Raw genomic sequence first — 19,478 nt, 5'->3', positions numbered from 1 at the left:
TTAACGCATAACACAAGACGTAATCAGCAGATTTTGTCCGGATAAAAAGGATGATGCGAATAATTAACTGTGAAGATATGTTTTGGTTTTTAAAAATATCTGTTTGTGAATGAGTAATGTCAACTGCTTTGATATTAACGCATATCATAAGACGTAATCAGCAGATTTTGTCCGGATAAAAGGGATTCTGCGAATAATTATCTGTGCAGATATGAATTTTGTTTTTTAAAAATATCTGTTTGTGAATGAGAAATGACAACTGCTCCATGTATTCACGCATATTATAAGACATAATCTGCAGATTTGGTCTGGATGAAATGGATGCTGCAAATAATCATCTTTGCAGATGTAATTTTGTTTTTTAAAAATATCTGTTTGTGAATGAGAAATGACAACTGCTCCATGTATTCACGCATATTATAAGACATAATCTGCAGATTTGGTCTGGATGAAATGGTTGCTGCAAAAAATCATCTGTGCAGATGTAATTTTGTTTTTTAAAAATATCTGTTTGTGAATGAGAAATGTCAACTGCTTTGATATTAACACATATCACAAGACGTAATCAGCAGATTTTGTCCGGATAAAAAGGATGATGCGAATAATTAACTGTGAAGATATGTTTTGGTTTTTAAAAATATCTGTTTGTGAATGAGTAATGTCAACTGCTTTGATATTAACGCATATCATAAGACGTAATCAGCAGATTTTGTCCGGAAAAAAGGGATTCTGCGAATAATTATCTGTGCAGATATGATTTTGTTTTTTTAAAAATATCTGTTTGTGAATGAGAAATGACAACTGCTCCATGTATTCACGCATATTATAAGACATAATCTGCAGATTTGGTCTGGATGAAATGGATGCTGCAAATAATCATCTTTGCAGATGTAATTTTGTTTTTTAAAAATATCTGTTTGTGAATGAGAAATGACAACTGCTCCATGTATTCACGCATATTATAAGACATAATCTGCAGATTTGGTCTGGATGAAATGGATGCTGCAAAAAATCATCTGTGCAGACATGAGTTTTTTTTATTAAATTATCTGTTTGTGAATGAGTAATGTCAACTGCTTTGATATTAACGCATATCACAAGACGTAATCAGCAGATTTTGTTCGGATAAAAAGGATGATGCGATAATCATCTGTGCAGATATGATTTTGTTTTTTTAAAAATATCTGTTTGTGAATGAGTAATGTCAACTGCTTTGATATTAACGCATATCATAAGACGTAATCAGCAGATTTTGTCCGGATAAAAGGGATTCTGCGAATAATTACCTGTGCAGATATGATTTTGTTTTTTAAAAATATCTGTTTGTGAATGAGAAATGACAACTGCTCCATGTATTCACGCATATTATAAGACATAATCTGCAGATTTGGTCTGGATGAAATGGATGCTGCAAATAATCATCTGTGCAGATGTAACTTTGTTTTTTAAAAATATCTGTTTGTGAATGAGAAATGTTAACTGCTGTGATATTAAGGCATATCATAAGACGTAATCAGCAGATTTTGTCCGGATAAAGAGGATGATGCGAATAATTAACAGTGCAGATATGATTTTGTTTTTTAAAAATATCTGTTTGTGAATGAGAAATGACAACTGCTCCATGTATTCACGCATATTATAAGACATAATCTGCAGATTTTGTCCGGATAAAACGGATTCTGCGAATAAATATCTGTGCAGATGTAATTTTTTTTATTAAAAATATCTGTTTGTGAATGAGAAATGACAACTGCTTTAATATTAACGCATATCACAAGACGTAATCAGCAGATTTTGTCCGGATAAAACGGATTCTGCGAATAATTATCTGTGCAGACGTGAATTTTTTTTATTAAAATATCTGTTTGTGAATGAGTAATGTCAACTGATTTGATATTAACGCATATCACAAGACGTAATCAGCAGATTTTGTCCGGATAAAAAGGATGATGCGATAATTAACTGTGCAGATATGATTTTGTTTTTTTAAAAATATCTGTTTGTGAATGAGAAATGACAACTGCTCCATGTATTCACGCATATTATAAGACATAATCTGCAGATTTGGTCTGGATAAAAAGGATTCTGCGAATAATTACCTGTGCAGATATGATTTTGTTTTTTAAAAATATCTGTTTGTGAATGAGAAATGACAACTGCTCCATGTATTCACGCATATTATAAGACATAATCTGCAGATTTGGTCTGTATGAAATGGATGCTGCAAATAATCATCTGTGCAGATGTAATTTTGTTTTTTACAAATATCTGTTTCTAAATGAGAAATGACAACTGCTCCATGTATTCACGCATATTATAAGACATAATCTGCAGATTTGGTCTGTATGAAATGGATGCTGCAAAAAATCATCTGTGCAGACATGAGTTTTTTTTATTAAAATATCTGTTTGTTAATGAGTAATGTCAACTGCTTTGATATTAACGCATATCACAAGACGTAATCAGCAGATTTTGTTCGGATAAAAAGGATGATGCGATAATCATCTGTGCAGACATGAATTTTTTTTATTAAAATATCTGTTAGTGAATGAGTAATGTCAACTGCTTTGATATTAACGCATATCACAAGACGTAATCAGCAGATTTTGTCCGGATAAAAAGGATGATGCGAATAATTAACTGTGAAGATATGTTTTGGTTTTTAAAAATATCTGTTTGTGAATGAGTAATGTCAACTGCTTTGATATTAACGCATATCATAAGACGTAATCAGCAGATTTTGTCCGGATAAAAGGGATTCTGCGAATAATTATCTGTGCAGATATGATTTTGTTTTTTTAAAAATATCTGTTTGTGAATGAGAAATGACAACTGCTCCATGTATTCACGCATATTATAAGACATAATCTGCAGATTTGGTCTGGATGAAATGGATGCTGCAAATAATCATCTTTGCAGATGTAATTTTGTTTTTTAAAAATATCTGTTTGTGAATGAGAAATGACAACTGCTCCATGTATTCACGCATATTATAAGACATAATCTGCAGATTTGGTCCGGATGAAATGGATGCTGCAAAAAATCATCTGTGCAGACATGAGTTTTTTTTATTAAAATATCTGTTTGTGAATGAGTAATGTCAACTGCTTTGATATTAACGCATATCACAAGACGTAATCAGCAGATTTTGTTCGGATAAAAAGGATGATGCGATAATCATCTGTGCAGACATGAATTTTTTTTATTAAAATATCTGTTAGTGAATGAGTAATGTCAACTGCTTTGATATTAACGCATATCATAAGACGTAATCAGCAGATTTTGTCCGGATAAAAGGGATTCTGCGAATAATTACCTGTGCAGATATGATTTTGTTTTTTAAAAATATCTGTATGTGAATGAGAAATGACAACTGCTCCATGTATTCACGCATATTATAAGACATAATCTGCAGATTTGGTCTGGATGAAATGGATGCTGCAAATAATCATCTGTGCAGATGTAACTTTGTTTTTTAAAAATATCTGTTTGTGAATGAGAAATGTTAACTGCTGTGATATTAAGGCATATCACAAGACGTAATCAGCAGATTTTGTCCGGATAAAGAGGATGATGCGAATAATTAACAGTGCAGATATGATTTTGTTTTTTAAAAATATCTGTTTGTGAATGAGAAATGACAACTGCTCCATGTATTCACGCATATTATAAGACATAATCTGCAGATTTGGTCTGGATGAAATGGATGCTGCAAATAATCATCTGTGCAGATGTAATTGTGTTTTTTAAAAATATCTGTTTGTAAATGAGAAATGACAACTGCTCCATGTATTCACGCATATTATAAGACATAATCTGCAGATTTGGTCTGGATGAAATGGATGCTGCAAATAATCATCTGTGCAGATGTAATTTTGTTTTTTAAAAATATCTGTTTGTGAATGAGAAATGTCAACTGCTTTGATATTAACACATATCACAAGACGTAATCAGCAGATTTTGTCCGGATAAAAAGGATGATGCGAATAATTAACTGTGAAGATATGTTTTGGTTTTTAAAAATATCTGTTTGTGAATGAGTAATGTCAACTGCTTTGATATTAACGCATATCATAAGACGTAATCAGCAGATTTTGTCCGGATAAAAGGGATTCTGCGAATAATTATCTGTGCAGATATGATTTTGGTTTTTTAAAAATATCTGTTTGTGAATGAGAAATGACAACTGCTCCATGTATTCACGCATATTATAAGACATAATCTGCAGATTTGGTCTGGATGAAATGGATGCTGCAAATAATCATCTTTGCAGATGTAATTTTGTTTTTTAAAAATATCTGTTTGTTAATGAGAAATGACAACTGCTCCATGTATTCACGCATATTATAAGACATAATCTGCAGATTTGGTCTGGATGAAATGGATGCTGCAAAAAATCATCTGTGCAGACATGAGTTTTTTTTATTAAATTATCTGTTTGTGAATGAGTAATGTCAACTGCTTTGATATTAACGCATATCACAAGACGTAATCAGCAGATTTTGTTCGGATAAAAAGGATGATGCGATAATCATCTGTGCAGATATGATTTTGTTTTTTTAAAAATATCTGTTTGTGAATGAGTAATGTCAACTGCTTTGATATTAACGCATATCATAAGACGTAATCAGCAGATTTTGTCCGGATAAAAGGGATTCTGCGAATAATTACCTGTGCAGATATGATTTTGTTTTTTAAAAATATCTGTTTGTGAATGAGAAATGACAACTGCTCCATGTATTCACGCATATTATAAGACATAATCTGCAGATTTGGTCTGGATGAAATGGATGCTGCAAATAATCATCTGTGCAGATATGATTTTGTTTTTTTAAAAATATCTGTTTGTGAATGAGTAATGTCAACTGCTTTGATATTAACGCATATCATAAGACGTAATCAGCAGATTTTGTCCGGATAAAAGGGATTCTGCGAATAATTACCTGTGCAGATATGATTTTGTTTTTTAAAAATATCTGTTTGTGAATGAGTAATGTTAACTGCTGTGATATTAAGGCATATCACAAGACGTAATCAGCAGATTTTGTCCGGATAAAGAGGATGATGCGAATAATTAACAGTGCAGATATGATTTTGTTTTTTAAAAATATCTGTTTGTAAATGAGAAATGACAACTGCTCCATGTATTCACGCATATTATAAGACATAATCTGCAGATTTGGTCTGGATGAAATGGATGCTGCAAATAATCATCTGTGCAGATGTAATTTTGTTTTTTAAAAATATCTGTTTGTGAATGAGAAATGTCAACTGCTTTGATATTAACGCATATCACAAGACGCAATCAGCAGATTTTGTCCGGATAAAGAGGATGCTGCAAATAATCATCTGTGCAGACATGAATTTTTTTTATTAAAATATCTGTTTGTGAATGAGTAATGTCAACTGATTTGATATTAACGCATATCACAAGACGTAATCAGCAGATTTTGTCCGGATAAAAAGGATGATGCGATAATTACCTGTGCAGATATGATTTTGTTTTTTTAAAAATATCTGTTTGTGAATGAGAAATGACAACTGCTTTGATATTAACGCATATCATAAGACATAATCTGCAGATTTGGTCTGGATAAAAAGGATTCTGCGAATAATTACCTGTGCAGATAGGATTTTGTTTTTTAAAAATATCTGTTTGTGAATGAGAAATGTCAACTGCTGTGATATTAAGGCATATCACAAGACGTAATCAGCAGATTTTTTCCGGATAAAGAGGATGATGCGAATAATTAACAGTGCAGATATGATTTTGTTTTTTAAAAATATCTGTTTGTGAATGAGAAATGACAACTGCTTCATGTATTCACGCATATTATAAGACATAATCTGCAGATTTGGTCTGGATGAAATGGATGCTGCAAATAATCATCTGTGCAGATGTAATTTTGTTTTTTAAAAATATCTGTTTGTGAATGAGAAATGACAACTGCTCCATGTATTCACGCATATTATAAGACATAATCTGCAGATTTGGTCTGGATGAAATGGATGCTGCAAATAATCATCTGTGCAGATGTAATTTTGTTTTTTAAAAATATCTGTTTGTGAATGAGAAATGTCAACTGCTTTGATATTAACGCATATCACAAGACGTAATCAGCAGATTTTTTCCGGATAAAAAGGATGATGCGAATAATTAACTGTGAAGATATGTTTTGGTTTTTAAAAATATCTGTTTGTGAATGAGAAATGACAACTTCTTTAATATTAACGCATATCACAAGACGTAATCAGCAGATTTTGTCCGGATAAAAAGGATTCTGCTAATCATTTGTGCAGATGTGCCTGCTTTTGTAAAGGAGCATGGAAATGATACTTTTGTAAATAATTATTTATATTTATATTAGGTGTAAATTTGCTCTCTGCGTTTCACAGGTTGGCGACTGTCGTTAATTATTAGACGTAACATTTTTAATAATAACGCCCGATTTACAAATTATTTAGAAATGTATCATGTAATTTTATATATATATATATATATATATATATATATATATATATATATATATATATATATATATATATATATATATATATATATATATATATATATAAATTATGATAGTGTTAATATATTGCTACAAAATAAACTTAACGATTACTTATCTAATATTTATACAATTTATTATTAAGTACATCTAACATTTGGATTTTGAATATAGTTTCTGTGGGGATTATTTGGCCAATATTTTACATTACTAATTTCAATAAAATTATGTTGAATTCACATATTTGTTACAACTATCAATATGACATATGATATTTAGTTTCAAGTGATAACTTAGTTATTTAATATGTAATTTAAATTTTTGTAATGTACTATTAGTGGAAATAATTTAGCCAATCAATAGAAAAGTAATATTTTGATAATGTATTATTAGTGGCGATTACTTTATAATCAATCAATATATGATTGATTATTTAGTTATGTATAATCAATGGCGATTACTCAGCCAATTATTCAATAACTTAAATTTTTTTAATTTACTATTAGTGGAGATAACACAGCTAATTAATACATAATTTGTATTTTAGTAAAGTACGATTAGTAAAAATACCTTAATCAATCAATATATCATTTAAATTTTGGTAATGTATAATTATAATAGCGATTACTTGGACAATAAAAAATAATTCAAATTTTAGTAATGTACCATTTGTGACGGCAGGCCCAGCCCGGGGATAAGAGAACAGCAACAGATAACTTGCCTAGCGTAGGCAAGTTACCGACCGAGTGGCGCTAGTAGCCGAATGTAAATATGTAACATGCGCGCATGTAACACAGGAGAGAGGGAGCAATTCGGGTATATAAGGAGCCCCGGAGCCAGCAGCGAGCATTAATGATCTGGCTCTTAACTGAGTAACGTGCGAATGGTAGTACTCGCTGCTTGCTCCGGTCTCCACCATACCTAGTAGTCTATGAGCCCCAGGCTCTTGAAGAGTATGCATGAAGTCCACTCCATCTTCTGTAGACTGAGATCCAGTATCGCTTATGAATAATTTTCAAAAGAATAAATGAATAACTCTTAACAATACATAAATAATTTAAACCCTTTATTAGTATATCAACTCTCATACCCCCATCAGTTGTATCATCGGTGCAGGATGGTAGTACCCTGTTCTTAGATGGCGTATCTGGTCATAGATTCATGGTGAGATGATAGTACCTCACACATCAGTCTAATAGCTGCGTGGTTTACCTAAGTGTGCAGGGTGTGCGTAGTGGATAGACTCTACTCATCTCCTCCAACACACGAGCAGTTCTCCTCTGGTGGGTCTCCCAATTCAGAAGATAGGAAAGGCTTTTGTCCACTCAATAGATATCACCGGGTGGATCAAAGTTCATTGTCTTCGACTTCGGGTCATGAATTCCTCGCGTTCGCGTACTAACCCTTCGCGGATCGTTTCACATTAGTGGTGATAATTCAGCCAATAAATATAAAATTAATGTTTTGATAATAGATTATTAGTGGCGATTCCTCAGTCAATCAATATAAATTAATGTTTTAATAATGTTGTAACGCCCCGTACAAGCTCCGCAAAAAACTATACAGAATAAAAACTAAAATTTATTGAATACATTTTTAGATTTTACTCGAGTATCGCGCTCCCCCATTTTCAACTAGGATAAGCCCGCGCTACAGCTGACAGCGTAACTTCAGCAGCGCCACGAACCAGCGAGCGGCAGTAGCAGCAACACCGAAAGAAGAGGGAGAGCGCGCAACACACCATGTATATATGTATATAGAAGCGGCGAGCGCAGCGGCGCAAGAGAAGGAGAAGCGGCGACGGCGATGTAGCGCGCGCATATTATAAATTATTTGTATGAATGGGTTTTGTACATAGGTGTGAATGTCTGTGTGAAAGTGTGAATGTGAAAGTATTTTCGGCGGCACGATCCCCGCTCGCTCCGAGGCCTATAAAAGGACCCGCACGGCCAGTATTTGCTCACTAGCCGACGCGCAACTTAAGCGCCATTGCAACTAAAGCGCCTAGTCCCTGCTCCTGAGCAACTTATGCCTTGAGCAGGTAAAAGACTTAGAATATTTTCAAATATTTCTACACTTATAAAAATTTCGAGTCAGGCACGATATCGCATCACAAAGCGTATCAGTCCTAGACACTTAGAAAAATTCTAATTCTTGTCAAAATAACTTAGAAAAATTTCATTACATAATTTAAATTTGTAAAATTTCGAATAAGATCAGATAACACAAATTTAAGCGTATCTGCATAAAATCTCTTCTTCTAACAATACGATTCAAATCAGATTACGTAACTTAAACGCGTATCTGTTTATTTTTGTTTGTAAAAATCAAAGCGGATTTACCCATTTAATTTTTGTGATACTTAGAATATATGTAAGATATACGCAATATTCTATTATTTATTTATTTGAATATATTTATTTTTGTTATAAAGAACAAAAATCTCTTTATTGCGATAAACCTCCACTACCTGGTATCCCGGACCTGAACTATCATAATTGAAAATTATTATAAAAATTTAAAATCTTTCTATTTAATCTGTTGTCAGAATCACGACGCAGATTAGTAAATGTTCGCGACTTTTCAGATAGTAAAATCAATAGATATTGTATTCTTACATAAATTTAATTACTACAGGACCGAGATAAGTCGTGACCGTTTCAATGTATTATTAGTAGCGATTACTCAGCCAAGCAATATATAATTTATATTTTATTAATGTATTATAGTTATTTGCTCTATATTCATTTGCAATTTCATTGTCAATAATATGCAATTGGCCATATTTCGAGTCTTCGTTTTAATTCGGATGAAATGAATATGAATTATGATATACCTGTCAACATATCTTTAATACTTGTGGCCCTGGATTGTTAAAGTATACTATTTTAGACCCAAAACTGGCAAATGCAAATGAATTATTGTAACCTCTTATATTTTTCTTAAAATTAATACTTTTTGGATAATGTTGAAATAATAGATCCTTCAATTCTTGAGGATATGATGTGTTATCATCAAGAATAACCTTATTTTTATAACAACAATGATTGTATTTGTTATCATAGGATATTGCTCCTTTAAAATGTTTTGCTTTACAAAACTCACATCCATTTAATTGCAAACAAAACACAGTTAATGGACTCAACATTGACAATTTTTGGATCATAATTGATTTTATGTGATCGAGCTATATAAAACATGTAGTTCAATTAATGAAAACAAATTACATTAATTGAAGTTTCTCATTAAGTTATTTTTTATATAATGCAACTGCAGAAAATTTTCAAATTTTCAGTTTGCGGACTCCGCCTTAATCAGTTACGTCAGTGACGTAAGCTCGCGGCGCGTGATTAGATTAATACACACTATTATATTATTTGCACAAAAAAGATATGAGAAGCTTCACATGTTGCTAATATATATCTAAAGAAACTAAACCATACATTGTGAATTACGATTAATAAACGAACTAATTTACCGATAATCTATTGTACTTATTTCATTGCCCCGATATTTCCGCAGCAATCATGAACTTAACACCTCACGAAGATAAAAACTATCGACTTTCACATGTAATATTTGTACAATAATATTCATATATTATAATAGCAGTTCGCGCATGCGTACAAATATTTTATAGGATAATATTTGTAGATTTTTCTAGTCTTTGCGACAATATTTATATAGGTGGTTCTTTGTCAAATCGAAGATCGAAAATTTTTTCTTCTTCAATTCACGGTAAATATGTTCCAGAAACAGTTTCCAATGCACCTTAATTTTTTCAGATTTTTAAATTACTTTTTACCAAAATGGTAGGGAGCCAAAGATGTCAATTTTGGCAATTTTTGGGTTTTCAGCACAAATTAGTTAATTCATAGCTCCTCAGGGAAGCATTTATGACTATGGACATAGATACACGTTTTTTAAATTTTCTTACTTTTTCAATAAAAATACCCTTAAAGTCATATATATTACATCTATATCTTATCTTATAAGTCATTTAAACCTTAATATTGGTGAAAGTAAGAGTTCGATCCAAACTAGGACCACCAAAAAATTCATGGAGATAGCTTTTTATAGTGCAAAAGTTCCTGTATGGGTCCCAGAATGGCAGAGACCCTGTATCTTTGGCTAAAAATGAAGATATCCATAAATTTGTGTCAGAATGATTAAAATTCATATTTAAAGCCTGTGGCAAAGCTTATGAATTGCGTGGAGCGTTCCTAGAAAAATCACAGAGGTAGCGAACATTAAAATAAAGAAAGTCACCGTAGGAGAAAATTGTTCTTTAATGTCTATTACTGACTAAAAATTCAAAACGTAGTGATAAATTATTTAAATACATGTTTGCTTATAGAAATAAATTGCGTCACTTGGATCGTCGCAAAAAAAACATAAAACTTGATTTTATTGTTACAAATATTCCTACCGAAGTCGAAAAATCGTTAATATAATATATCTCTTACAAAAATTAACTTAATTATCCACTGACTTTGAAAAATTACGATCGAGTGTATGATTTATGTTATAATTATTTGCAAGAGACATAATATATTTACGATTCCTTAACTTCGGTAGGAATATTTGTAACATTAAAATCAAGTTATTAAAGCCCAAAAATTTTAAGGTTATAAATTTTAAGATCCAAAATTGTTAAGGCCCAAAAATATTCGAAGCCCAAAAACTTTAATGCCCAACAATTTTAAGGCCTATAAATTGTAAGGCCCAAAATTATATCCTAGATGTTAAGTTATTGGGAAAAGATGTGAAAGGCTTTACGGCACACGGGGATATTAAGCACTTTAATATAATAGTAGATTTTATTTTGGCATCGGTAATTACTTTATCCAAGATTTTAGCATAGGTTTTATACTGTATTTTCAGCTGTTGATTCTGCATATCTAGGTGCCATAAATTATACAAACATTTTTTAGTTTCACATGATCTTATTATTAAGCCTGTAATCCAGTTTTTTCTACCATTTTGTCTTTTAGCCTTTGTTGTTGTTTTTGACTTGAATTTTACGCATAGCTTCATCTCATTTAACAATTTATTTACAGCCAAATTTAGTTGAGGTATCGACTTAATTTTGTCTCGATTTCTGGAATTAGCAATATTTATTAGTTTTTTGTCGGGAAAGAATGTAGTACTTTCGGTGCAGGTGTGGAAAAAAGTATTTTCCTCCCAAGAGAGTAGTTTTTTCCTCACTCTATAGCCTATCCGGTGGATGTGTGTGTCTATATAAGTATTTCCAAAATTTTAGAATTTTTCGAAATTTTTCGAAATTTTCAATACAAATTTGTTTTACTTTGAAAAGTCCTCGAATTTCCCATCCCTTTCATATGCTTGATAAGTGGACCCCGAAGACAGTCCCGTATTAGACCAGCTCCACACCGGTAAGGCCGGCGCTCCAGGCCATACCTTCGGTCCCTAGCACTATTTCGCATTCGCCTAGGCTTACGCTTGTGAGACAAGAAAAACCCGGAATCACACTGAAGGAGAATCTTGGAGAAAAACCAGCCTCGAAACAGCCGGAGTCTCGGGTTCTTTTCCCGTTGAAAGTAACTCAGAAAAAATTCGAGTGACTTCATCGGAAATTAACCAACTGAGCCACGGACGCTCCTATCTTAAGCAATATTTTTATACTTACTTTATGACGGAGGTGTTATCACTTTTATAGGGCTTATAATAATAACTGAATTGTAATTGTGATATTTCAATGACATACTAGTGATAACTTCCTAGCTACTGTGATAAAACAATCTGATAACTTCTTTCTATGTATTGTATTTAACTGTGTATTCTATATATGATGTTTATGTTATGTATTTACTATTTTGCCGTGAAGGCGAATAAAGTCCTCTCTCTCTCTCTCTCTCTCTCTCTCTCTCTCTCTCTCTCTCTCTCTCTCTCTCTCTCTTGTGTGAATGTTTTTTTAACAATAGGAGTGTTCTCTTAAAAACTGTTTACTAGACCCCTCAGAAAATAATACTCAAATACGAAGAAAAAACTTTAAGTTAATATGAAAAAAAACTTGTAATATATTAAAATAAAAACTATACCCTTCAAAAATAAATACTTAAATATAGAAAAAAAACTTTGTGAAAATAACATTACAAGTATTTAATATAATCGAAGAAAAATTCAAAATAATACTTACTTTGTCGTTTATAGATGTATCTTCGTTTGCAGTAGATGCCCAGCTGCTATCTTGCATTTCAGAACACACATAATTATTAGCTTCTTGGAAAGCTTCCTCTTGATTTCTTGTACTAAAGGGAGGAGTTGAAACTTGATTTTTAATTACTTCAGAAGTCGTTGGAGCTTCTGAACTTTTAGTATTATTAGAATTGATTTCAATATTTTGCAGCATAGGATAAATTATTTCTTCTGAACACCCAGAGATTGCTTCATAAGCTTCTTGCATTTCACCTCTCACCTACATAAAAAAAAATTATTTCTTAAAACAGTGGTGATATTACAAATTAATTGTGAAAAGATGTACTATTTATTAAATTTATTTATTTACGACTAAACTATAATAGCCACTTTATTCCCTAAAAGGCGGGACTAAAGTAGCTTTTTATTCCCTCGTATAATTTTTTCCCGCATATGCGGAATTAAGCTAACTTGATTCTTGCAAATACAAGGATAAAATTATTGACAATTGAACCAATTTTTTAATTTTTGGAAAAATAAAAAAAATTTATTTCAAAAACTGTGTGACGTGTGTACACACGTCACGGGTTTCTAATTACTATAAGAAGACGAGTAGAAGAGTGCAATGCGGTGGCGGCCGTGGCGCGATGACAGAACGTCTGCCTTGCAAGCCGTAGGATCTCGGTTCAAGCCCGGGGTCCGTCACTTTTACGTTGCACTCTTTACTCGTAACAACTGAAATACTTCAAAATTTGAAAAATTAAGTTTGCATTAATAATTGATATGTAGGTCCAAAAGTTTTAAAGAACGAAGTGTCTACTCAGTTAAGTCGTGAATAAAGTTCTATATGCAACGCAGGACTAAAGTCGATCATTACCTCGGGTGATTACTACCCGAGAGAAGCATTAAACGTATCCGTGGGAATAATCTACTTTATTTTATAATTTTTTATAATAAATCTTTTTTTTAGGTTAAAAAGTGATCTGTCTCCGTAAACAATCATCACCTTTAGATCCTGTTTGAGATTAAAAGTCCATAATAATGTCAGATTATGAGGTCTTAGGAAGATATATACCATGTAAATAGTTATAAGTGTCGAATAAATCAAATAATATTCTTGAAAATAAATCTCTACCAAGAGCGTCAATGGATTTACCGTACAAATGGCTGGATACGTTTACAAACCAACAGAGGGACAACAGAGACAAAAATCCTACAGGAAAAAAGAGAAACTATTAACGAGGGAATCGAATGTGCTCATATATTAACAACTACTTAATATTAAAATAGAAGTAATTTGAATAGATTATTATAAGAGTATGGATGTCATACAAATTAAGGGAGACAGAAATAATAATAATTTTTAGCAATTTTGGTTCAAAAAGTAAAGTCAACAAAAATAAAAACGCTGATATGGATGCAGATATTATGGAAATTTAGTTTAGGCAAAATATATTAACACCTAAGAGAAATAATCAAATTTTTATTGTTTACTAAAATATATGAAATTATAAACATTAGACGATGTTAGAATTTTGGCACGTCTTAGTGGAAATAATTACCGAAATAATATTGTATGCCGGAAAGTTTTGAAAAAACATTAGGCAAAAAGTAAATGCCAGTAAAGGTATAAAGTGCCTAAATTGTATTTTTAATACCAAGAAAAAACCGCTGCTAATTCATTGGCACGTAGCTTCCTCCAACGAAATTTATTGTTCCAATAAATAAAATATTGTTTTAAAATACAGTATGTGAATGCTATTTTATATATTTCAAAGCTTAATTATTTTGCTATAGGAGCAATTTTCTTATAGCAAAAGATATATAATAATCAGAAAAATCCGATCAAAATCTCTCAAAATCGCGAAAAGAGGAGATTGATGAAAGGATAACTCTGTAAAAATAAAGTTATCGTTTTAAGAGAATAAGATTGTAATCTAAAAAAACTTACATATAATTTTACTATAAAAAAAAAACAAATATATATTGTGCCGTATAATTATACTCTCAAAACATGTTGCATAGGGACAATTCATACGGAGGGACTTTAACGACATGCAACGACACCCCTATATGAGGAAGAAAAAGTTTTGAGAAAAATCAGTTTTTACATTTTAGCTCTTTACTTGAGAACCGCTCTACGAAGTCGTTTAAAAATTTAGCAGCAAATAGCTTTTTTAATGGTGAATCAGCAACTAAAATTTTGAAGCATTTGACTGCATTGTTTTAAAGATATAAGGAATCAAAAAATTTTCAATAAAATAAAATTGAAACCTTGATATCAAGAACCATAGGGGTTTGAAAGCTGCGCAATGAACTTAGCCAAGACACATGAAATATCTACTTTTTCCCAAAATCTCAAGTGCAATAAAGCCTTTTGACTTCCGTAATCGAGGCACAAAAAAACTCATTTTTTCCAGTTTTCGATTTTTTTACTGAAAAAATAAGTAGTCAAATAACTTGAAATTTTAATGGGATATAATTTAATGAAAGATAATGAGGTTATGATGCTTAGTTTCAGAGATATGAATTTAAAAAAAAAATCACCTTTTTCATTTTATCTGCCGAACAAAGCGGTCGATCCCGAGGACTAAACGAGGAAAAGTAGGTAATTTTATTCTCTTTCAAATGCATATTAGCTGAATTGTTTGTAACGATAGGATGATTAAAAAAACGCAAAACAGTGTTTTTCAAAAATCAAAAATTGGCCATAAAAAAAATAGTTAGAAAAATAAAAAATAAATGTTTTTGCCGAATTTAGAATCCAAAAATATACATGCATGTCAAATTTTAATGATATTGACGGAGTAGTTCCAGAAATATTACGGTATACATACACACACGCACATACACACACACACATCCATACGGACATTTTCTAAAAACACGTGATTTGAAATTCTAACACACCAAAAAGTATTTTCTAGAAGTTTTTACGAAACTCATAATTTTATTATTACAAAGCTTCCTCTAGGAGGAAGCAAAACATGATTCCAAAACAAGTAAATCACTAATGTAATATTAGTGTCATGTCAAACAAAAGAAGTGCTATATTCCTTATGGAAAAAGGAACCAGAGTGTAAGACTTTAGAAAATGATTATAAAAATTATACAAAAGTATTAGATACAGTCAATATAAATGCAAAAATAAAATATGAAAATGAACAGATAGAAACTAATAGTAATAATATAAAGAAATTATGAAAAATTATCAGTAATAAGTTGGGTAAAAGGAATAAATTAAATAATAATAATGATCATATAAATGAGAATAATCATAAGATTGAGGATAAAGTTGATATAGCAAATGTAATAAATGCTTTTGTTTGTGATATAGGTAACAATCTAAGTAATAAGATAACGCAATCCAGCAACATAAGCCTGAAATCACCAGGAAGAAATGCCAAGTTTATTAATATCAAACCAACTGATAGCTTAGAAATATACAAAATAATATGTGAGTTAAAAGATAAATCAGCCGGTGTTGATGGAATTAATACAAGAACTTCAAAAATAATTACTTCTTATATTGCTGAATCGTTGGAACATATTTATAACTTATGTATTGTGACATGGGGAGGATTTGCCGGTGCGTAGTGTTCGTTTCTAGACCTGCCAAGCGTCGGGCTGTCGCGCGGATCCTTCCCAGTCAAGAAAATGTCGTTTCGGTGACGACGAAGTTGTTACCTCGCCCAGAGTCTCCGTCTCGACGGAACGCGGAGAGTGGCGAAGTCTTTCTCCGCTTGGCTAGAATGCGAGTTGTAAGCAGGCGGATGGCATGCATAAATAACGACTCTAATATTATTTGTACTAAAAGAACTTTCAGGCTTAATCTGCCCTTAGAACGTTTATTTAAACATTGATTCAAGTTTTAAATATATATATATATATATATATATATATATATATATATATATATATATATATATATATATATATATATATATATATAATATATATATATATATATATATATATATATATATATATATATATATATATATATATATATATATATATATATATATATATATATATATATATATATATATATATATATATATACAGGGTGACCCAATTTAAAGGGGCACCGCTCATAACTCGTCAGGGACAGCCACAATCGAAAAAATGGTAGAGACCAAAGTTGTAGGATATCGAAGGGGCAACCCGATGGTGACCTTGGATTTGACCTTGAACGCGTTTTTCAAGGTCATTTGAAGGTCAACTTTGGATTTTTAAATAGGAACCCCATTCTTTTATTGCGGGAATGGAAAGAGCGGTAAATTTTACGTTCAGAATGGTATGTTCGGTTGCGGCACTGAAGGTCATCGCAAGGTCATGCAGCCAGAATGAAACCCCGCCTACGTAATTCCTCTAGCAACGCAAAATTAAAAAAATTGGTAGAGACCAAAGTTGTAGGATATCGAGGGGACAACCCGATGGTGACCTTGGATTTGACCTTGAAATGACCTTGTAGGACTGGCTCAAATTCGAGGTCACAATTCTCCCCCCTCCCCCCTATACAACAACTTTGGTCTCTACCACTTTTTTTTAATTTGGCGTTGCTAGAGGAATTACGTAGGCGGGGTTACATTCTGGCTGCAGGACATTGAGATGACCTTCAGTGCCGCAACCGAACATACCATTCTGAACGTAAAATTTACCGCTCTTTCCATTCCCGCAATAAAAGAATGGGGTTCCTATTTAAAAATCCAAAGTTGACCTTCAAATGACCTTGAAAAACGCGTTCAAGGTCAAATCCAAGGTCACCATCGGGTTGCCCCTTCGATATCCTACAACTTTGGTCTCTACCATTTTTTCGATTGTGGCTGTCCCTGACGAGTTATGAGCGGTGCCCGTTTAAATTGGGTCACCCTGTATATATATATATATATATATATATATATATATATATATATATATATATGTACATATATATATATATATATATATATATATATATATATATATATATATATATATATATATATATATATATATATATATATATATATATATATGTGTGTGTGTGTGTGTACATACATACATATATATATATATATATATATATATATATATATATATATATATATATATATATATATATATATATATATATGTACATATATATATATATATATATATATATATATTAACGAGGAACAACGTCCCTCGCCACGCCGATAATCAAGGCAGGATGTATAGTGACGAAATAGGGCGGCGTTGGATCTAGTGGTAGCACGCGCGCCTACAGATCTCAGGAGCGCCGGATAAATTCTCGGTCCCAGCGTCTCCTTTTGTGATTTTTTCCTTTCATTGTCAAGTCTCACCCCGTTACATGGCGCCCAACGAAATTACCCACAGGCGTGGATAAGGAAGATTTTTACGGCTCTCCAGGAGTTCCACGAAGGAGGAGGAGAAGAGGAAAGAATCCTCCACCTACAAAACTGACTCTCCCAGGCGGAAAAAGGGATCGAGCAGATCAGCTGCAGCGGCAGCCCAGGGCACTGCGGATCACGACATACGGTCAAGACGAGTGCAAAAGGTGCGGGGATGCACGAGGTTGGAGACATCGTCGAAGAAGAGTTCCTGCATTACCGGCGATCCTGCGGTGGATTGGTGGAGTCGAAATCGGGACGATAATCCGACTCTAGCGGGGTGTTGTAATGAGGAACAACGTCACTCGCCACGCCGGTAATCGAGGCAGGATAGAGAGTGACGAAATAGGGCGGCGTTGGCTCAAGTGGTAGCACGCGCGCCTTGAGATCTGTTTTTTTAAAATGTTTTTTTTTAAATGCCAGTATTCTTATACTGACGCTAGATCTAGATTTTATACTTTATTCTTGACTTCTTGGTATATGTTTTACAATATTTAAGAGATTCGTCAAGTTTTGAGAATGTAGAAAATTTACTTTGTTCTAAAGCATAGAAGTTGATTCCTTATTTACTCATCAAAATAAATCTTTGTCAATATGAAACATGATTAATCTTAACGAAAACAATAAAACACACATTAATTAAGTAATCATAAAATAGGATTTATTGCTAATTCTGAACATGATAACAAAACATATACTTTAAATTACTTAGGCAAAATGAATCAAGTATGTGAATTTTGTAGTGCTAAACACTTTTTGTTATAATTACCAGTTGATAAAAAATATTCAAATTGTTGTCATAAAGGAAAAGTTATAATAAAAGATAAATTTCAATATCCGATTTGTTGCTTTAGCTTTTTCCAGTTTTGGGACTAAACTAGATATTGTTTCTGGCCATGGCCCTTAAGTTTTTCGCATTCGTGGTCAAACTTATCATAATGCTTATTCATTAAACCCAGTAACAAATAAAAATAGAAAATTTGGACAATTATATATAATAGACAATGAAATAGCTAATGAAATTTGGTTTTCAACTGATATAAAATGCAACATAAAATTACTAAATGAAAATGGCAATATCTTACGTAAAATAAATTCTTATGCTGAAGCATACAAAATGATGCATGAAATTGAGGAAGAAGAATTAAAACGTACTCGAAATGCCAATGAATTACCTAGAGAAGTTAAAATGTTTATTATACGGCAAAATTATTCCAATAATAAAACCTTTGAAATTCCATCATGTAATAAAGTTGCAGTAGTTTTTGTAGGTGAGGAAGAAGAACCTCCATTTAATCGTGATATTTGTATTGATTCTAAAATTCAAAACCTGAAATATTCCAATTATAAGTAAACATGTTGATCCTGACATATCCTTTAATTTTTTCTTTCGAACGAGGAGGATGGCAACCTAATTATAAAAGTGAAATCA

General features: G+C 32.0%; 1 protein-coding gene across 3 annotated transcripts in view; it reads right to left on the bottom strand.

Moving 5' to 3' along the window:
- Positions 1 to 19,478, bottom strand: part of LOC100116027 (MATH and LRR domain-containing protein PFE0570w) — a 370,048-nt gene that overhangs the window by 182,679 nt on the left and 167,891 nt on the right. For all 3 annotated transcript variants that reach the window (XM_031928145.2, XM_031928147.2, XM_031928146.2), the window contains exon 5: positions 12,670 to 12,948. In XM_031928145.2, the coding sequence (XP_031784005.1) occupies positions 12,670 to 12,948 (279 nt within the window). The remainder of the gene's footprint in view (positions 1 to 12,669; positions 12,949 to 19,478) is intronic.

Source organism: Nasonia vitripennis (genome assembly GCF_009193385.2).
Source record: "Nasonia vitripennis strain AsymCx chromosome 4 unlocalized genomic scaffold, Nvit_psr_1.1 chr4_random0003, whole genome shotgun sequence".
Classification (NCBI taxonomy): domain Eukaryota; kingdom Metazoa; phylum Arthropoda; class Insecta; order Hymenoptera; family Pteromalidae; genus Nasonia; species Nasonia vitripennis.
Note: the sequence above shows the minus strand (reverse complement) of the source record. Positions and strands in the feature narration are given on the sequence as shown.